We start from the raw sequence: 22,714 nt of genomic DNA on the forward strand, positions 1-22,714 counted from the left end.
CTATCGATCTAACGGGTGACCTTCCATCCCTTTCACATGCACACTGTGGCACATTCCCCTTGGCTAGGTTGGTAAGAGTTTCTCTTTTCCCATTCCCCCGTTTGAATTTGTAGCATGATACAGCGCCAATGAGGCAAGATAAATGGCCTATTCCATCTGGAGCCTAACTTTGGAATCCTGTAATGTGAGTGCAGATAGCACTTCGCACCAACCTCCTCTCCCCTTTACTTCTACAAACACCAAGCGATACCACCAACTAACCCTGAGCCAGTTTTAAGCAACGGCAGGTAGGTTTGGTAGGGCACCCAGGTTGTAGTGTGCATGCAGTGTTCAACCTGCCCTGGGCATACCACACGTGATGGTGGTGACGATGATGAGGATTTAAGGCTGATGGTCTGTGCACAATGTGTTAGAGGTGAGCTCTCCTTGTTCTCTTCTTCCTTTGATTTCATGTTTCTTGTAGCACACTGGGAGTCGGGGGGAAATTGAACTCCCCTTCTCTTTCCTAATTTTGGCTGGCTAAATAACATATACCAACTGGATTTAGGGATTTTTTAAATGTTGTTTAGATAAATTATGCTTCGTTTTTATGCCCTTCAGAATGTTGATGTACGAATATTTTTTCAATCTATTTAGTGAATTTTCTTTGCTCCCCTGATGAAGACGTGCAATCAACTATACGTCGGAACCAGTTGGAATTTCTTTTCACTTGGGCTTCTGCATAACCTTGAGAGCCCATTTGTTGTGTACTGTTCTGTATATGTTGAATGTATTTCTGAATCCCAATGTTATGGGGATGTTTATTGATATAATCTGCATTTTACATAAATTCTGAATGATTTTGAATGTGAATGAATGAGTTGTGTCTTGGGTAATTGACACATTAGGTGTTCAGTGAAGAATTGGTGCTAAGTGCGTTTCATTAAAAATAAATCTCTGGTTCAAAAATACTTTATTGAATGCATGTCTCTTGGAAATTATGCAAGATTGTCAAATAAACTGTGTATGTAAAAAGAACCTCAATAAAAGAAGCTTCTTTCACTAATAAATAAAAACCCTTTGTTCTAGAATTTCTTTCAGTGTTCCTTTCTAGCCTCCATTTCTAGGCACGCTGGGGGCTCCTGCTTTTCTGTTTCCACATCCTGTTGTTGCAGTGTTTCTCACCACCCATTGGCAGTCTAAGAGCCGTCTGTGCACCATTTAGTGGAACACTACCACCGAGTGCTGCAGGTCCTCAGCAGGTTGTAAATTCATTCTCTGCTACCCACTTCCTGACACACACTCTTTTAGAGTGGATCAAGGACTGCCTTTGCAAAGACTTCCACTGCAGCATTCTTATAACAGGTCACACTGAATCACACCCCATGCAAGATCACCAGAGACCCAGCTCATATGAAATGGATTCATCAGAGTTATAACTACACATTGACTCCCGGACCGGACATTTTTGGCAAGGAACGCTTGGGATTGTAACCCTGGCCTACAATTACAAATCAAAAGACTGTACCCGCGAGACAAAGGAGAAAAGAACATTATACACCTCATCGCTCTTAGAAACCTTTTTCTACAAACAGCAATTCAAGGTTCAGCCTTCACTAGTGGCCCCTGTGGATTCATGGCAGATCCCTTTAGAGCGATTAGTCTCATTAATGGAGTTCTAAAGGCCAACTAAGATGTTTCCCTTTAGTTAAGTCCCGTCAGTATTAAGTTAATAATACTCGCACCTGCCATCCCCATCCCAGTATGTGACCCATATGCAGCTCCCGCCATGTACTCTTGACAGGATCGACTACTAATGCATGTCATTTTTCACAACTCACAAATGGAGCTACTTTACTGGAGACCACTCGTTTCACATGATTACAAAGGGTTAATAAATATCAGAGCATTCATACAACCATTATTGTGGATTTTAAAAATGAACAGGGCCTTCTAGGTCACAATTCGTTTATAAACAAGTGGACACTGCTTACTCCTTTTACCTATAAAGCTTTTGTGAATGAAGCCTTTTTCACAAAAATACTTGCACATACTGCAGGATGCAGCAGTGATGCTTCTGTAGGGCGGTACCCTGGGGGGAAAGGGGGGGGGGGGGCAGGATGAACACCTGTTAAACTACTTTTACATCTCTGATTTAAACAACTGTATCTCAGGGGAGCTAGGAACATGCATTTCTGGAATCCCCAGATGTGTGATGAAATGTAGACAGGTATGAAACGCTTCCAGGAATCACAAGGTCAAAAGTTTGGGACAAACTGGACGGGTACAGGGTGAATGTGGCATTTCGACATCGATTTCAGTAAAGATGTAAAAACAAAAGAGGGGTAACTTACATGAAACTCGCAGTACTCTTCGCGGTCCACTGGGCCGTTCACCTTAATCTGCCCAGTTTCAGGGATTATGAAGAAAAGGTTAAAGGGTGGCTCGTTCACCCCAGCTCCACTAATGCTGTAGAAAATGGTGTAATTCTCTTGAGTGTCAGACTGAATCTGAGAAGCAGAAGAAAAACAGAAGACCTTATTAAACGGGCAGATTATAACCAATGAAGTATGTCAAATTATTATTAATTGGAATGCTAAAACGGATAATACTCGTGATAAATAGTGGGGGGAAAGTAGTTCCATTGTAGAAGCATATCTCAATAACACTGAAATTGTTAAATCAAGAATCATTACATCCATTACACACTATTCTATTTTTCGTACGCTTACTCAGTAATAAAAAAAGCGGGGTCTGAAATAGTGAAAAATCGCATGGTTTTTTAAATGCACAGTGGGTTTAATTGGCAAACCTGGTATTAATGAGTAAGTGGTTGCTTAAAACGCCACGGGGCAAGAACGGAGGGTTACACTTATAAAATGTGCCTAAAAAAGACCTACGACTTAACGTATCTGTTAACTGCATCACTGCACGCCAGCATGCTTGCTGGCGATGTAACCAATTCCCAGGTCAACTACATTGATGGGAGTCTGCCAATTCAACTACTGCCTGGGAAGCTGCAGGGCAAAGTGCACCCAAATTGGCAACCTATCCTGAATTGGTGTCACGTACAAGCCACGTCACACAAACGCAGTCCATTGCTCGCAGAAAGGTAATGCAAACATTATACACTATTTAAAATCACAAAACACGTTTCAATATGTGAAACATTTAGCACAAACTCCGTACAAATGTTTCAGGTGTACCTGGCGACTGCTTCATCTTAACAATATATGCATTTGTTTAAGTTCGAAATGATTTTAAAAGTTTGCCGATTAAGCAATGCCCCGTAGACATACTCCTGTTAAACACCACACATCCACCAGATGGCGATATTCTCTCATACATTTTCATTCAGCTCACTCTGGAGCCCTGCTCTCGCACTTTCCCCGCGAGAATACAATTTTGGGACGTATAGGATTTTAAACCGAAGAACCTTGCAGCCTACCGATGGGTTGCCGATTTCGTTTGTACTGGGGCCAAGCTTCCCACATACTTCTGGTGCGCTAGAACTACAGCATAGAGCTGGGCATCAAAATGACTTGAAATATTACAGAATACTTCCCAAATGCGGTATGTGGGTAGCACCGCTGAGGACACCGCCGTTCTACGCAGAAAACACACCGAGTCCGATTCACAAAGCATTTTTCTATGAGATTGCGACATTATAAATGTAGTCCTTTGTGGTAGGTGAATTCAGTGTGTTTTTAGTTTTATTTTTCTCCAAACAGAATAGGTACAGTCCTAAGCTTGTTTTGGCTCACGAGTCCAGAAACATAGCACCTCCAGAATAACTTTGATACCTACCATTTGAACATCTTCCGGGAAGGGACCCAAGGAGTTCTCCAGCAAGGAAACTGGCTGCGGTGCCCATCTTCTCTTTGTTCGTCGTAGGATAGCTTCTCTGGCACTTCGTGTCTTGTGCGACTGTTTCTTTAACAAAACCCCAAAAATATAGAAGATTAGCAAAACAATAAATTACAGCAAAATAAGGCATCGGAAAAGTTGGATTAGGAGCCGTTTTGTGACTCAAATAACGGAGAGCGCGAATCGCTGTGTATCCCTGCAAGGAGTGGAAGGCATTAGTTACATTCCATGACAATTTCAAGCATGGGGTAGATAGAGCATTCACAGGCGCGGATCATTCAGGCCCAATCGCTTCAAACCCTGCGCTCCGCGTCACTTAACTGCAGCAGCCATGTTATGCAGCATCACAACGCACGCCCAGATGCGGGTTGCGGAATTCTTTCATTTGAATTCAACAGTTCCTAGGGAGGTACCTCCTCACTGCCACGCGTAACGTACGTGCTTCAATATCCTCCTCCCATTAATTCAACACTTACTGAATCAGAAAGAATGCATCTTTGTTAGGTTATTTTACACCTATTAGTCCCCAGAAAAGGAATGCGCGTTCCGGGTATATTTTGTAATCTGTGAAACGTTTAAGTGTACACATTTCAATCTGCCGAGATGTATAGGAGCCCGGACCTACTACCCCAGTGCTACTGCGGAGGCAGCCCCAGTTTCATTTACTACGATTTGTGGGGGTGGCCACCCTCTCCCATACGTCGTCCTCGTTGCACCTAAAAGACTTGGCCCACTCAAGAAATAGACACGTGCCCCTACACACGAAGGGATGGAAACAACAATAGGGTGGCATGCTGGATTTACAACGTTATAAACCCTACCCCAAACAAAACAAAAACGAATGAAAAGTATCAGTAAGAGCACTACAAGTAAAAAAACAAAAAACAAAATTAAGACAACCTCTTCGATTGCTCCATTTGAGACCGCACAATGTAGTTTGTACAAACATGCAGCGCTGGTCATTGGGCCGGCTCTTGCCGGATCTGAGATCTGGTGCCGGATCTCGGGATCCGGCCAGAGACAGCCACGGCAAAACCCAAATTATTTTGAAAAAAATAAAAAAAAGCACCTGCGATGGCACGGAGTAGGGGGGCAGTGCAGCTCATTGCCACCATGAGCTCTCTGCTGGCTCTGCAACCCTACATGGACACAGCAGGACTGTGTGATACAGTTCACAGCTGTATGAAGAGCAAACTTTAACTTCCTCTGGTGACCCTGTTGAAGGGGTCACCAGAGGAAGGTCAGCCACGACCCGGTTTATTTGTTTATGCAATGTTTGTCGGGTATATGGAGCCGGATTATTTATTCATGCAATGTTTGTTGGATACCTGTATCTGACGAACATTGCATAAACAAATAAAAAGCCCTATTAAGATTGAAACTATCACACACGATGCAGCCAACCACCCAATTGATTTCAGAGGGGAGCTGCAGGAGCTATGCGGGGTAACGTTGCTTATGCCCAACAGAAATCACCCTGTTTGAATAGTACCCAAGGGGGAGTTTTTTTTAAATAAAATAGGATGAAAATTGTGCATTTTAAAAGGCTATTTACTCTGCAACACTGGTCAAAACTATTATCCACACAGTGAAGTAACTCATCACCAGTGCCATGGAAGTGGTTTAAAGTGGAATCTATATATCGTTTGGAAAAGGAGCAGCATGCAAGAAATGGCGCAGTTTAAACTATTATGTTTGACATTTGCTTTGAGCGGAGGTCAACTGCCAGCTCCGCCCCCCTAAACCCTCCCTCCTCAGGCACCGCCCCCCAAACTCCACCCCCACCCTTGTGGGATCCCCCACCATTCCACCCCTATTTCCAGCACCGCAAACATGTCCTCAGCTGCACAGTTCAAAGAACACACTTCCTAGGGGAGCATGAGAATGGCTTCACTGGCAAGCAGCTACTTTAATTCATTTCTTCACAATATACATGTCTTGTTTGGTAAGAAAACCACTTCCCAAAATGCAATTAAATAAACATTGGATGCACCATTACACATGGCTGCTGGCATTAGCTCACGTGAACATCTGTCTGTACTTAAAAAGCAAACTCATCTTTTTATAGGAACAGTAACGACACACAATTTAAATACGATTCCCCTTAAATCGTGCAAATCATGATCAACTTAAACGAACAATTATACCACCACATCAGGCATTAACATTTTTTTTTTCAAATAAATTACAAAAATAAGTAGATCACCACATGAAGAAAGCTCTTTAATAGAAACCTAAACTAAACAAAAAGAATACTCTTAAGAAGCATGACAGTCTATGGTAGACCAATGGCCTTTGAAGATGTGGATCAACTCTGTGCTGAGTAGGTTTCAGGGGGGGGGGTGTAATCACCTAACCTGTAATTGCAAGGGGACACTGCACTGCCCATGGCAAGTTGCACAGGTGGAAATGGGGACTATGGAAAGAGCAGAAACACTACATGAATATTGAGCAAATCGGGCTTCCTGCCTTCACCAAATCAGTCAAGCAGCCAATCCCCCCCTTAGGATTTTGCTGGATAAATAATACTTTTCTAGCACATTATTTTCTTCTAACTTTGCTTTTAGGCGCTTATAATGCATTGCGAATTATTTAGAGCATCTTGACTTGGAAGACTGCATCCATCACAGAGTGTCAACTGACTGAATTGGGACCCAAATCTGAATGAAATACAGCCTCGGCTCCAAACAAACACCTGTTATCCCACGTGGAGTATCGGTCCAGTAGTGGGCGCCGTCACCCAGTGGAAGAACTCGATTGAATACATAACGAAGTTACATCAGATTGGCAAAACTTTCCACTAAAGCCTAAATGCACAATCAGAAAGTAGCTTGAGCGTACGAGCCTTCCAAAGGGGTATTGAATGTAGAAATGAACTTCAGGAAGACTGTCAAATAAAAGCGGAATCCCAGATTCATCGACCAAAAGAATCTATTCAAATATGGGGGGGAAACGTGGCCAGTGACAGTGTCTGCATGGTGCAAGAACAGAGCCAAGGCACCTCAGCCAGCCCACAAACATCCATCATCCAAATACATTGAAAAAAAAAGCATCCAGCTGTACCAATGCTCTGGGTAGGTAAAGGGCACCCCAAAACTCAAGAGGGTTTTCGGTGTTCGTTGATGTTATGGCCTGTTCAAAGGACTTCTTAGGGAGTTTGAGAACCACTCATTCTGGGTGGAACGAAGTAGGTTGCTTTTTATCCGTCTGCTATTCTTCATGTTGTTCCAAGTGTTGTCCATCTTCCTTTTGAGAAGTGGACTTTGTGACCGTTGTTTGGGCTTGTGGGGTTCCACTTCAGGGCAGCACAGGTTTTGTTCCTGGAAAGGTGTGCGTGTGTGGCGGGGTAGGGAGTACTAGACTTTCTTCCACTAGGTAGGCAATTCTGCCCTATGCAATCCAGGGGCTCCTTTGTGAATGTTCCCTTTTCGGGCAGAAAGTTCATGCACTGTGTCTTGGTGGTTGTGTTTCCAGAGGAGATGGATTCTCTCCCCATGCTTCTTTTTAATGTATATTTCATATACAAAATTCAGCATTCAATATTTCTTGTCTTCACTTTTGTCTGGGGATTATTTTAGAGCTGTGAGAGCCCCTGGACTTCCCCTTCTTGCTGGCCGCTTTCGTTACCCTGTCGGGAGAACGTTACTGGTGATGCTATCCTGAAAACAAACTTGCATTTGCGCCCTAGTGTGGATGGGCCTGCAGCCTTCAGGGAGGGCAGAGGACAGTTTAGCGAGGGGAGCATCACCCACTTGCTTCATTACGAGGTATTGTTTTCATGGGCGGCCTGCACGTCTGCAAGGGAGCCGCATGAAGAGGCCCTGCCGTTGCCCACCCACAGGTGGCAAGCAGCCAGCTGATGAAGCAATGCAACCACACAGTAGATACTGTACTGAGAAGTAACAGCGCAGTATCTCTTCCCTGTTCACTGCACCCTCCCCTCCATACCCCTCAGCAGGGCCGCAGATTGGACACACCGAGCTCCACTTCACCCCTCAATGCACAGCACTCTACCACACACCACCCTTCCTCACGAGGCTCCAAATGTCCTATAGCACAATGCCCAAAGTGCCAGCCCAAGATTTTAGCATGAGACCATTTTTTTGGGCCAGAGTGGACCACTTTTTGGGCCAACGTGAGCCAGTTATCGGAGTCGTTTTGATCAATATAACTTGGCATCCATGCTTGCAAATACATCATTTGCACCATATTTGACCAAAAATAGCCCCTTCGGTTGCGCTCAGTCAGTTATTTAAAGGAACAAGTCGTATTGTGGAATTGTGGGACACTTTCTACCAATGGTGCCTCAACCAAGTGTATGTCCCAGTGTAGTCCTGTTCCTCAACCATTTTCTTTCCCACCTCAGCACCATTCTTTCCCGCTGTGGTGACCCCCATCACAATGACTGTACACATAAATCTACAAATGCCACTGGCTTTGCCACTGCACCACGTAGTAGGCGCAGCATACACACCCAACATGAGGCATTGGCGTAGGAAACGAGCACTGACATAGCCAACAGTTTTGGCTTTTGTGCACGCATGGCATCATTTTTTGTCATGCACTGCCAAAATGCCCATAAAACGACAACAGCTGGAAAACTGAGCGATTACCAGTGAACATGATAGCACTTCATAGAAAATACCCATCTACTACCTATAAACAAGCCACGACCGTTGGCCCCGTCAATGCTCGTTTTCAATAGGACTTCGGTGCAAGGACTAGATATGGTGGGTTGAAAAACGGGAGGAAAATAATTCAAGATTCCAGAGTGGAATGAGGGTGCAGAGACAGCCACCTCAAAGAAGTAGTTAAAACAATCTCTACATCAGTGTCTTACACAGAGTGAGCGACACGTGGCGTTGCAGATGGGACATGAATGCGGATTCTTGCCCCCATGCTGCTATATTCAATAACACCTCGCTGTCCATGCACTGCACGAATGCAACAGCACAACGCCAGTCAGTGACACGTGCAATGTTTTCCCTCCTTTGCAAAACGTATGGAAACGCCAAGCTACGAGGTCGAAGTTTAGCTTTCAAGCCATGCCTTACTGCACACACCTTTTAAAAATTGGATTGTTTAAACACGATATGAAGCAGACTTTGCACTGTGCCTGTGCTAGACATGTTCAAACCTCTTGAACCCAAGAGGAAGTCCTGTAGAAAAACCCGTTCACAGATTGAAGGACCATGTTCACGGGAAACTGCTGCAGTACGGTGACACATTGACTGTCACAATAAATTCCAAGTCCACAGTTTTAAAATGGTCTCCTTAATTTAGCCAATTCATTCACTCCATAATACAAGTTGCATCGCTAGGTGAGAAATGCAGACTTGGCTATCCAATGTATGTGTGTTTATTTCAAACATATGACGGTACTATGCATTGGGGCAACATAGCTGAAATAGTGCAGGCATATCAAAACAATCTCACAAGTTCAGCACACCATGTACTGGATGGCATTACCAACTCGTAAGTGGAAAGAAGACACACAATCTCAAGTATTGGTCTGCAGCCTTTGGCTCCCCAGATGTGTTGGACTACACATCCTACCAGTCCTAGTCAACACAGCCAATGGTGAGGACTCGTGGAGGTTGTAGTCTAAAAAATCTGGACAGTTGCAGGTTACAGACCCCTGCCCTAGAGCATTCCGCACGTGGGGCAAAAACGGAGGACAAAAAAGTTGCCTTACCTTCTGTTTGTGGATCAATTGAACCTTAATTTTCCTTTTAGTCTGACTGTACAGGTCATGAAGGCCGAGAGTTAAAGTCCGCTTTTCTGAGGTCATTGAAATGCCTCGTCTTGCATAAAGCGAACCATCTTTTTCGACTAGAATGTCTGGATCACTCGATAGCACCATCAAATGATCGGAGATGAGACAATCCTCCAAGTTGACTGTAGAAGAAATTCGAAACAAAGACGTTTATATGCTCATCAATATAGACCTATCTGCAGCACCAACACCACCCGCCTCCCACCTTCCATTCGAAAAGACATTTAAAAACAGGCACAAAAGGACAGAATGGGGATCTACTTCTGCTACCAAGAAGTGTAGGTTGCAGAAAATCAAATCTGTATCCCCATCATCATACATAAAACAAACACTAGCAACAGTTTGGGCTTTTGTCTAGGCAGCGGAAAGGCACTTGCCAGGGACACTGGCAGTGGTATTAACTGGCCATTGAAGGGAGCAGGTGCAAAATGGTGCAAGTACCTGGGCATCTAACAGCATTCCCTAATACTTAATGCTTGTTTTTAACAGGACTTCAGTGAAGGACACGCTGAGTGCTTAAAAATGAAGTGGCTGAAGAGACCTGGAAAGACATTTTTATTACACCGGTGGTGGGTTTACAACTCCAATTAAGTCATTGGGGATCATTACAAGTTTGGTTGTTTTCTGCCAGTAAATTCACTGGGATACCACCAAACTGTAAACACCATTTAATTCAGCAGTACTACCACCAGATTACAAATTGGCGATGCTGGTGTTAGTCCCCATTAATTTTGAGTCCATAGGACTATATACATGCCTTGAAACACTAGTGTATAGGCGCCTTATAAATGCCATAGCATATATGGGCATTTTACTGGAATTAACATGCCAGTAATTCCGGCGCCGGTAATTCTGGCAAAATCATCTGGAGAGCTGTTGGATTCCCCTCCAGCCAATAGCTGGAGGGGAATCCTCCAACTTTCCAGCAAACTGGCCGGCGCTATAATGTGCTACTGTATGTCCAGAACATTATTACCACACCAGCCAGCTTGTAATGAGACCCATGAACTCTCAGAAGACTGCTTTGAAAAAACACTGCCAGGCACTTCCGGTGCAAAGTTTAATGGTAAGTGTAAACTGCACAACAGATATTTTATTGCAATCTAACAATCAAAGTTCAGACAAATTTCACGTCAAGCTGTTGCAATCGGGATTCGAGGTATTGAGGTTAGTGACAGCATGTTCCCCAAGCGCATCATGTTGAATGTACTAATGGCCTTATGCTGGGAGGAGGACTACTTGGAGAGACTGAAACAATGCGGGTGACTAGCACTAGAAACTCGGCTTTGCATAGAGCTCTGCACTTGGGAGTAGCAGCATATTTAGCAGTCAAAGCAAGGTAAGCCTTGGTGTAAAAACCGAACTGGAGCCACATTTGTCCATCGATTTAGGGATGAAGTCGTCACTACAGAAGTAAAAGACCCAGTGGAGTAGGACTACTCGTGTTAGTTTTACTTTTTAATTCAATTTGTCCAAACAGTTCCTCTGTAATGTCATCCAACTTTGTTCAGTTGGTTTTCCTTCTTTTGTAACTGAACCTATCCGAAAATTATTCGGAATAAAACATTATAGAGAAAAGCAATCCTTACAGGCGTTCTTTCAATTTGAGGATCTGTTCTTCTGCCTTCAGGTAGACAAAAAAAAAAAAAAACACTTCATGTGTGCATTCTCTTCCAATATCACTGGGTAATACACACTTCAGGGTGTCAAATGTAAAACACTGACACCCTCTGGGACATGTTGCATATATAAAGAGTAGCAAAGCATCTAAAACACAAGCACAGAGGATCCCAATTACAATCAATCCGGAATGCTCTGAAAGGCAGTCCTTCAGGGTGTAAAAGTGTTGCTAGTGTTAGTGCTCCCAGGATCAGAGAGTATGAGTGCAGGCTGAGGAGAGAGCGCCACTGCATAACCGAGAAGGCAGCGAATGGCCACCCATCACAATAGCTCCACGCTGACTTGACTAACCACATCTGTGCCTTTGGGAGAAGTTCAACTTTCATCAAGATGTACAATCTCCCAGCACCAACAGTGCCTCAGGGTATGCACAAAATCATTTTTGAACGATAGATCTTTTCAAATTATCCCGAACGAAATCTTAGGTCGGCATTAACATTAAGATAGCTAAACGATTAATAGATCTAAAAAAAAAAAAAACACATTTCGACTAGATTTAATGCTGAAAAGTCAGTCATAAGTATACCATAGATTCATTACACGGCCCAGCATTCTATTCTACCCAGTGAGTTCTGTACCCACTTTTCACCTGGTGAATCATAAAGACTGGCCCATAGCCTACACGAGTTAATGTCACATTGAAATCAAGTGTTAAAAGTTCAATTCGCCAAGGAATGCCATTGGAGGCAAGTATAACCACTCCCCTAACGTTTGTGATGTTTGCTCAGGAGATCAAATGAGGGGTAATTCGTATCTGCCCCACTCCTCTTAGTCCCACCAGTAGACACTCCATTATAGATTTATGCAACTCACACGTTATGGTTGCGCCTACTCAAACTGTAAATGGTAAAAGACACATCAGTAACAAAAGGAAGCATGCCAAACAGTGTTTTTCAATCTAAGTGCATATTTCTTTTTTAAGTCAAGGGTATAACATACAAGCAACCACACCACATGCTGTACCCATCACCACTCAAAGCAGTTGCAAGCTTGGCTGGACACTGTTGAGCCCTGAAGCTCATGTCAAGCAGCCCTGTACCCCCGGACAACCTAAAATGACCTTAGAGACTCTTAAACCCCTTGCTCTACCTTTTGCAGGGACAGATCTAATAACAGACATGTTGCTGAAGAAATCGTTCCCAGACAACCTCAAATTTACCAACCCAGAGTGTACCTTTACTTTGCTCCTTGATTTCTCTTCTCGATTTTCCCAGACAGAGGTGGGACAGTAGTTTTTATAATAGGTGTGTGCATTTGTGTTCCATTTTTATTAAAAGATCCTATTCTTATATAACTTTAGGTGGACATCATTTGATTTTGGTACCCCCATTCTAATGCCAATTGCATTGCGTCTGTACCAGCTCCCACCCACTGCTCAAGAACAAAGCCTGTCCTCGGCCTGCACTAGCTACCCCAAACAGCAATTGAAGCATGCCAGTTTCAGCTCTATGATGAAGATCACTGCTGGTTTAATATTCGTGTGGGGCCGAGTAGGCACGTTAGCCACTACTCTTGCAGAGGAGCAGCCATTTTGTCACCTGAACAGAATTAATGTGTTGTAATGTGCAATGCACTGTGCTAAAAAGCTTGACTCTGGAGTCTCAGTAATACGTTTAAAGGTTGACACCATTTGAAAATCATTTCTCGTTTGAGTGGAGAGTTCATTACATCACCAGCTTGCTCTTCAACACCTGGGGATAACTAGAAATAAACTATAGCTAATGATTATCCATCAAACACACTTGTAAATAATCTATGGGAAAAGGCTACATTTTACTTTTCCATGCTGTGCTGAGCGGGTGACTGCAGGCTGGTAAAAAGGTATCTTGACCCTCTGTGGGCCGTGTGTTTCAAATTGTGCTTCTTTCATTGTTCCCCCCTCTGCGTGTGCTCCACCTGCCCCCTCTCCCCTTCCGTTGTCTCCGTTGCTGTTTCCCTCCCTCCCGCCTACCCCACCCTGTTTGTCACGCCCTCCCCCTCATCATTACAGGCGCTACCAGGGCAGCCCCTGCCCGGCAGCCCCACGGCCAAGGGCCCGGAAGGTAAAGGGCGGCTCCCACTTAGCAGCTCCTGTTGTGTCTGCAGGTGTCCTCAGGGGACGCCAGTTTGCCAGTCAGCCTTCCAGGATAGTCCCACTAGCTCCCCTCCTTCAGACCCTTAACTCTGTTGTTTCCCCCTATGGTGTTGTTATTTTAATATGCACTGTATCAGTATTTAAAAAACTGCATTGTGAACATTTTAGGACTTTTCTCCCCTATTTAGGATTCTCAAACTTAGGTGTGTCTTCTCACCTGTCTTAACATGTGCATTTTGTGAACTCTTCAATCCTAAGCACTTCAATCCTAAGCACTGTCATCTGTCCTATTGCTTGTATCTAACTGTCTTGTCTGCCCTTCACTAGTGTCTCCCCCTCTCCCTTCACCCGCTTCTCTCCCACCTATGCTATGGTGCTCTCTGTCTCTCCTATCTTTTCTAACTGCTTCTCTATTGACTATCCTGCTCTCCTCACAAAATCTGGCAGGAAGAAGTTTAAAAAGGACATCCTGGTCCCCAACCTAGGCCTCCCTTTCGCCGACACCTACACCAGTGCCTCCTCTAAGGAAACTCTCACCGACATCCTCTTTATCGTGCCTTCAACAGACCTATGGACCCTTCATATGGTCTCTGTGCTCTCTCTCCTTTCTCCTCCTCTCCCATTAATGGTGGCACCCACTGGGATGCCCTCCTGGCCTCCTTCCATTCCTCTAAGGTCATCATTAATGTTTACTCTAATGGGACCGTGTTGGTCCAAGGCCCTCAGGCCAACCTTCACCTCTTTGATAGATGCTTCCTGCGCCGCATCAAATTTCTTTCTTCTCCTGCTTCCCCCACTCCCCTTTCAGTGACTACCTCTGCTTCCTCCTTGGCTACCTTGCCATCCCCTTCCCTCTCGGCCTACCCGATGGCTACAAGATCCTCTCTGCACCCAGGTCTAACCGCTCCAGCGGGGGTGTAGCCTTGATCTTCCCCGAGTGGATTCCTGCCTCTGTCGTTTCTTCGCAGGCCTACTCCTCTTTTGAATGCCTCATCTGCAGGCTCGCTCTCTTCCCCTAGCCATTTCCTTACTGTGGCAACCATCTATCAGCCACCTGGTCAGATTTCCTCCTTCCTTTCCGAGTGGGCGGACCTCTCCCCCTCACTCCTGGACTCTACCACTCAACTCCTCCTTCTTCTTGGAGACTTCAACATCCACCTGGATGCCTCCTGTCCTCCCTCTGGACTCTTTTGCGACCTCTGTGACTCTCTCTCACTCACCATTCTCCCCTCTGGCAAAACTCATTCTGCAAGGCACACTCTGGATGTTCGGATCTCCTCAGACCTTCCCCTCTCTGCCCCTCTCACCACTCCTCTCTCCTGCAGTGATCACTTCCTCCTCTCCTCCCACATTACCCTGCCTACCCCTCAGGCCAGGCCACCTCCATCACTGCCACCCACCTGCTCGGTTATCCGACCCATGAACCGTGTGTCAGCGGAGGCTTTCGCTGACACCTTCTCACCCCCCTACCCCTTTGGCTGACTCTCACCCTGACACAGCCCTCTCCATGCTCCACTTTGCTATATCTGATACTCTTATCCTTGCCCCAGTCATGAGAATCCGCCTGAGGCCCAAAGCCAAGTGCAACCCCTGGTACGACTCTGACTCATCACCCTAAAACGCAAGTGCAGGGTGGCCGAGAGGAAATGGCATGCTTCATGTGCATCCTCCAACAAACTGGCCTGCTGCAAAGGCAATACCAACTCTTTGTCCTAACCAATAAGAGCTAATATTCAAGCCCGCGTCTCTGCAGCATCTAACAACTCGGTGGAACTCTTTAAAATCTGCAAGGAACTGGCCAATCCTGCTGCAGTCGTTACCTCTCCTGTCCCTTCCCAGGCCCGCTGCACAGCACTGGGTTCTCACTTGATCTCTAAATGTCAGGACATCCTGTCCTCACTCTCCTCCCATTCCCTCCCTATTTGCTGCTTTTCCTCTGGCCCCTCTGCAGCCACCTCTCCTCCCTCCTTCTCTGCCTTTCCTCTGTTATCCGCTGACTAGGTTTCTAGACAAGTCCCATCTATGAAAGTCTCATCGAAACAGGTTCACCCCTGCTCCTCCAAAACTATGAAGGACCACATCGACTCCCTGGCTGATTTCTGCAATCACTCCTTTGCCACTGGAGTTTTCCCTTCCCCACTGAAGCACTCCCTTGTGCACCCTCTTAAGAAACCCTCTGCCGACCCCTCCTGCCCAGCTAACTATCGCCCAATCTCCATAACTCCCTTCCTGGGCAATCTCCTGGAGAAACTGGCCATCTCGCAGCTTAATCTCTACACTGAATCTGTTGGTTGTCTTCACGACCATCAGTCTGGATTCTGAGCTGACAAACACTGCTCTCCTGAACATCCATGAAGACCTGTTCTCCAACCTTGACTCAAACACCCCCTGCGTCCTCATCTTGCTCGATCTTTCTTCTGCTTTTGACACTGTCAACCAAGCCATCCTTCTCAACTGTCTCTGTGATAACATGGGTATCACTGTTCAGGCTCAGGCATGGCTGACATTCTTTCCTCTCTGACCGACCCTCCCAGGTCCAGCTTGGGTCCTTCCTCTCTGCTATATTTTTCTCTACCTGTGGTGTCCCCCAGGCGTCTAACCTCTCTCCCTGGCTGTTCAACCAATACCTGGCACTCCTTGCCCACCGCATCGCCACTCTCTACCACAACTTTCAGTGCTATGCGGATGACACCCTGCTCATTTTCAGGCTACCCTCGGACTCCTCCTCCTCTCTTTCCCTCATCTTGGACTGTCTGTCTGCTATCCAGGAGTGGTGTGCCGTCAATGACCTCTGCCTTAATGCCAGTAAGACTGAGATTCTCCTCATCGGCACACCCGTTCCCTCCTTCCCTGTAGCTCTCTGGCCAGCCTCTCCTGGCCCTCTTCCTGCTCCCACCTGCAAGGCTAAAAACCTCAGGGGTCATCTTCGACTCCACACTCTCCTTCTCTCCTCACATCTCTGATGTTTCTAAGAAGTCACACTACCAGCTCCTCAGAGCGATTCTTCCTTTCCTCTCCTTCCCCCAAAAGCTCACTGTCTCCAGAGCTCTGGTTCTCTTTAGACTGGACTATCACAACTGCCTCTTCGAGGATAAAGTTCAAAACCCTCTGCATTGTCCACAAGGCCTTCTGGGGCCTGGGTCCTCAATACCTTCAACTCTCCCTTCGTAAATCTCTTCCTTCTCGTGCTCTCCGCTCATCCGCCTCAAACTCCCTCAGGGTTAGCCGCTTCTCCAACCAACAAGTTGGTGGTAGATCTCTTTCTTCAGCTGGTGCCTCCCTCTGGAACAGCCTCCCAGTCTTAAACTTGAGGAGAACCAGTTCCAGTTCCGGAAGCACCTCAAAACCTTTCTCTTTGCTTCTACTTTTCCCCCCTCCTCTCCTCTGCTGACCTCATGGATGAAACCTGAACTGCACTGGCTATCTGGAGACCCTTCGATCTCGGGCCCAGGTCCCTCCCCAGCCAGCGTCTCACACCTGCACTGCCCACTGGGCAAACCCTGCACTCTAGGAATGTTTCTGTATCCCTACAGTCCCCCCCTACTAGCCCTTGACACCGGATGTCCGTACTTACCCATGCACTTGCCACTTGCTGGCCGTTACTTATTGTTATCATCTTGTACTGCACTGTCCCTGCCCCCTTCCCACGCACTTGCGCGATCTGAATGACACCTGGCCTAGTAAGATCGTTGTCTGCCCTCCCTTTGTTCCCCTCCCTTGCCACGTCACACCTTGAAGCACTTACATAGACGCATTATAAATGTCATTTCATATCAAAATCAAATGTTATTCAGTAGAGCTTGGCCTTAAAAATAAAAAAATACTTAAAAATAAACCTCTCACTTTCAAATAGAAAGGACTGCAACAAAAAAATAAATATTAAAATAAAAAATAAAAAGAGAAAATAGCTAGCGAGTGGTTAGCCTGGATTATATTGAACATTTCTATAGATCTAATGTTGCCCAAAATACATTGTATATCCTTTAGCCTACCTTTTTAATGTTTCGATGTGTACACTGAGGAATAAGTGACTTCCAGCTACTCACTGGCGTAAGAATTGCACTTTGGCTGGAGAATGTATTTATTAGCCTTCACAATTTAAGTGCATGGGTAGTAACTGTACTCTTTGGCAACGATCTGCAACTTCTGTGAGTGCTAGCATTCAATGTTCGTTGGCTTTAGAGATTGTACATTTGCCCTGACAGATGCGACATCTACCTTTTGTTGGGAGTAAGTCAATGCAATAATGTATTCGGATGTATTTGAATGGAATGCAAATATAAAGTTTCACAGATATGCAAGTTGAAAATGAAACACACCAACATTGCTGATGGAAGGAGTGCCACAAAGTAGTTGGTCGATAAAAGCAGGATCCTTACCTTTTCCAATTAACATCCCAGGGTCTACTCTGGAAGGAACTCTTAATTTCACCTTCTTGCATCCTTCACAAAGTGAGCATAAAACCTAGTGGGCAGGGAGGAAGGAAAACATGAAAACTAAGTTAGTGCTGTTTTATATTGCACCATAAATTCTTAGAGAGTAAAGACTATACACAAATAGCAAACTATTTAATGGAAAAACAAGTGTAGCATTTAACATACATTTGGTAAATATCAATTATGAACCTTTTTTTTTAAAGAATAACATCGCTGACACGGTTTAAGGAGGGGCAAGGGAAATGATTAAAATGTTGCATTATGAAGCAGGTGGAAGTGGATCTAGGTTACCTGGTCTAAGCCACGCCCACCTTCTTAGCCCTGCCTCTTCCTTCCTGCTCTCTTAGATCAAGGGTGTCTCTCACCCGGGCGTCCGAAGTGAAGGGCTAAAGAAGAAAAGGGCAATTCCTGTTTGGACCAGGAGGACCCAGGACCCGACCCCCTGCTCAGACAGCAGGTAAGCATGCACCAACTTGTGTTTACTCCCTCTATCCTCACGGGCCATCCTCCACCCCCTCTGGTCACCCCGAGATGTTCCCTCACACAAAGGTGTTGCCTGTTTTACTTGATTCTTCTACCCTGCTCGCCCCCCCCCTTCCGCCTACTTCTGCAGGAGTCTGTCCTGATACAATCTGGTTTCACCATCACTGTCTTGTGGCCAATGCCCGATTTGACTTTTATGGACTTCATTGATTCACAGTGCGACACCCTTTCTCAACTCTCATGCTGGACCTCCTTGCATCTTGTATCCAGGCTTGCAACATTATGTGTTACTACTTCTGCAATTGTATTCACTCTTCCCCTCTTGCTTCTCCACTCTTTTTGACTGCTTACTATATGTTCTCTCCTCCTCTCCCTATCCCCCCCCCTTACTTTCTTCTATGCACTTACTCAATCAGAATTGTAACTGGGCCTAGGATGATAGCAACCTTGTCTGTTTCCTCCCCCCTCCAGTTACTTATTTCTGCCCCTGCCCCCCACAGCACTATCTGAAATGTCGTCAGGCCTAGTACGATAGTCTTTTGTTTTGTTCCTCCCCTTCCTTTCTGCTCCCCTCTCCCTCACCTTTTGTTTTTCTCTGGCTCTACCAGAAATGTTGTCAGGCCTAGTACGGTAGTCGCCTGCCCGTTTCCATTTCCTTCCCACTACCTTCATTATCTATGTCGAGCTCCTGCACTATCTATCTGAAATGTCCAGACCGAGTACGATAGTTAATTTCACATCCTTACTGTTCATGGCCTGTAAGAACGTCAATGTCCCTTGGTCCCTCCCTTGCCTTGAAGCGCTTTGAAACAGATTGTGTATAGGCGCTATATAAATAAACTATCATATCACCATCCACTCAACAGGAGAGAGCCCAGAGTAGTTTGAGGTTATTCCATCGCCCCAAATATTCAGATTAGGAAGCCAAACAAAACAGGTTCCACAAGAAACTGGATTTAAACAAAGCCACTGGATACAGTCTCTTCTAAAGGGGAATATCTGAGATCGGGGTGCAGAATGTGCACTTACCATTGGCCAATGATGGACTCTTGGCGAGTACGACATGGTGTGATGTCTGTATGTACAGAATTGAGATGGCAAGTGACTTTAGGGCCGACTAGTAGCTTGCAATTGTACCCTGTATGAGATTACAATATTCCGGAAGTCTTGTCATACACAGTACACAGAAGCATTTGTACAGGCAAATCGTGTTGCCATTGAAAAATGGTGTGCTATGGATGCATAGTGAACACAAACTGGTTTACAATCCATCGCATTTAAATGCTATGCCATGTGATGTGCATTGAATCACTAGTTCTGTGAAAGCTAATGCAGTACACGAGTTAGAATACGGAAAATAATGTGCTACGTGTGCAGTTGAAGCGACATGAGACCTGTGCTCCTTCCTTCTGAACATCTAAACCAGTACAGCCCAGTGTTCCTCTCGTAAACCAAGTGCCCTTGGTTTACGAGAGGAATGAACTTTCCTTCCCGAGACTGCCGCTTCATTGAAGGGAAGTGGGTTAGACACTCTCCATTTGTTAACACGCACGGAAAAGCTAATATTGTTAGGCTCACATTTCTCCACTCCTACTGCATAGGAGCTCTTTGCATTTTTAGAGATGTAGGTCTGCAATGACACTGAAACAGAACTACGCGTCCCAGAATGCAGTGGAATGTGTTTAAAAACCGAGACTGAATGTAGATGCTTCTCATAATCTCAGGCCTACCGGCCACCCTCTACGATACGATATGTACAAAGGGCACAACAGCAATAGAAACATCACAAATGCACCTTACTGAAACCAAGGGATAGAACTAGGGGTTGAAGGCTGCAGATAGCAGGTGAATAAACACACACACATCTGTAATTACCGACACCCGCTGCAAACACTGCAGATCGGTTCCAAGAGCAGGTTTGTCTGTCTCAGCTATTTTCTCCTCGTCCGCATCAATGGACTTCTGGCAGTTTTGGTGTCTAAGTAAAGCCACCAGGACGTTTTCTAAATAGAACATATTAACAAAACAGCCCAGCACACATAAAACCTGCAGAAACATGCCAGGGAGAGCAAATCTTGCAATCGCCATGGCCTTCTTGGCAGATGCGTACATTGGCCAGTGGGGAGTCCAGCAGTGGGAGTATTCGAGGAACACAGGTTTCACGCCTGTAATGCACACAACGACCATCGCGCGATGTGCAGTGTCAGCCTAGAGCTGAATCCATATTAAAATATCTTCCGGCACCTGCTTTGGTGAAGGGCCGCTGATACCATCAGTGGGCGTGAGCAGTGCATTCCATGGTTAAATATAGAAGTGTGTTTCTCATTTCCACCGCCATTATAGGGGTGGGAACATACAACGCGCAACCTTGGGGCCGGCATGGCTGGGGGTATTGCTAGGTGTGTAAAAGATCCGTGGCTACGCTGATGTCGGGAATGTGGACTCTGGGCTAGCTAGCCTTTTGGTTGTAGCACCTGATCACCCGGATCTACAACCGAAAAACCCGGGGCTATAGCTCCCCCCTCCCCCAAAAGAGCCACCCCGCCCCCCCACAGCAATGTCTCTCGAATTGGCTGTAATGCGTCTGAAATCACAACAGGTTTGTGCGGTCATCTCGACCAGATTAAGCAGTATGGTGAATGTTGGCAGCGGGTGGCTGGGGTGGGGAGAGGGTTGAGTCGCGGCACAATAAGATACGGGTTGTGCAGACAAGTGAGCAATTGGCTCCAATTTTGCCCCACCAATTAAAAAAAATATAAAAACAAAAAAAATAGACAAACAGGTTTGTTTTAAGAGGTGCGGGGATCAGGAGCAATGTGCTAGACCTGACAAGATGCCGGATTTGCCAGTTACACAAAACAGGTCACAAAACACGCACCATAATGTAGTTCTATAAGATGTCTAATCGATGGTTTAATTTTATACACTCATATCATTAATGTTTATTGTAGAATTTCGCAGAGTGCTTGAATAGCTCATGATCCTGGTGAACTGAGCAACACATGGATGCTCACAATTTTCACGAAAAAAAAGGAATTCTGGATTATTATTTAGTCATGTTATCCTAAACCAATAAAATAGCTCAGTTGATCCAGTGCTCGCTGCTGAAATATGTGTGTGATCTGCAGGTCGCATGTTTGAATCCTTGCACGGATTCTGAGAACGATAAATGAGTACCAACTCCGGTTGGGTGATAATGTATGTAAATATGTGCTTTGGTGAAAGTGATACTTAAATAACATATCATCATTATCCTTTAAATTACACATTTTCAGGGACGTCAGTATTAGGTACTCAGAAGATGAAGGTAAAACACTGAAAACATATTTCCTCCCTCCACCATGAAGCAGTTTGCTTTATTTTCCATTTTCAAAGTTGCGTTTTCCTATGGGATACGATCAGCGTATTTTAACTGCAGAAGGCGAACGTTTCAAAATCCACTCCAACCACATATTTTAGGCCCATTGGGGGACAAGGGGTGATCATGGAGAGGACGACCCTGAAAGACATACAGTGTGACACTAGGGAAATAAGCAGATTTGAAATAGATTGCTTAAACCTCACTTAGTACAAGGTGCAGAATAGGGCGTGTTGCTTAAACCTCACTTAGTACAAGGTGCAGAATAGGGCGAGTTGTTGAAACATGGAAATTGATAGGAATCCTTTCATCTGAACGATCAAAAAATGTATTCTATTGCAACACAAGATTAATATTTCAGTGCAAACAAATAGTAGGAAGTGTACAGCCAGCTAAAAGCTGGTAAGGTGGCTCAGCGAGTTGAGCCCTTGTCATGGAGCTCTTTAAAACAACAAGCACTCACCGATTTCAGTCCTGGAAGGGTGAACTCGGACAGAGAGCGATACTTTTGAAAACCGTACATTTAGTAATAAATACTATTATTACCATGTGAGGAATCGTACCCAAGTGTATTTAAAATATGCCATTATCTATACAAATTGCTATCCTTTATTGAAAGTATTATCCCTCTAATATAATATACCTTCACAGAAGTGTAAAATGGGTTCATCATTTACCCCCATAAACATGGCGTCATCAGGCAAAGCTCTAAAATACAGTATCAATATGACATTTTTAATAGGGTAGTGTCAAGGGTTTTGACCCATGTTGAATCAATAGACTGGGTAGATGTGGGGATGAGCTGTCGCCGCCCATTATTCTATCCCAGAACAAACTAAATCAATAGACTGGGTAGGTGTGGGGATGAGCTATCGCCGCCCACATTCACGCCAGAATCCAGGAGAACTGCGCAGTTGGCACAAGACCACTCCAAAGATACAACCTTCTTGTGGGGGGTTCCACATCACCATTCTACTGTAAGGATGCCATCAAAACAATGTTAAGCAAGGGTCCTATTCTATCAAGCAAAAGACCACTCTATGGAAATGCAGTAATTCAAG

General features: G+C 45.1%; 1 protein-coding gene across 1 annotated transcript in view; it reads right to left on the reverse strand.

The window, feature by feature from the left end:
* Positions 1-22,714, reverse strand: part of DSC2 (desmocollin 2) — a 106,699-nt gene that overhangs the window by 65,558 nt on the left and 18,427 nt on the right. The window contains exons 2-5 of the mRNA XM_069620957.1: positions 17,756-17,840; positions 9,542-9,744; positions 3,787-3,912; positions 2,334-2,489 (exon numbers count right to left, since the gene is read on the reverse strand). Coding sequence (XP_069477058.1) covers positions 2,334-2,489; positions 3,787-3,912; positions 9,542-9,744; positions 17,756-17,840 — 570 coding nt within the window. The remainder of the gene's footprint in view (positions 1-2,333; positions 2,490-3,786; positions 3,913-9,541; positions 9,745-17,755; positions 17,841-22,714) is intronic.

This window comes from Ambystoma mexicanum, chromosome 5q (genome assembly GCF_040938575.1).
Source record: "Ambystoma mexicanum isolate Mex_15411 chromosome 5q, UKY_AmexF1_1, whole genome shotgun sequence".
NCBI lineage: Eukaryota > Metazoa > Chordata > Amphibia > Caudata > Ambystomatidae > Ambystoma > Ambystoma mexicanum.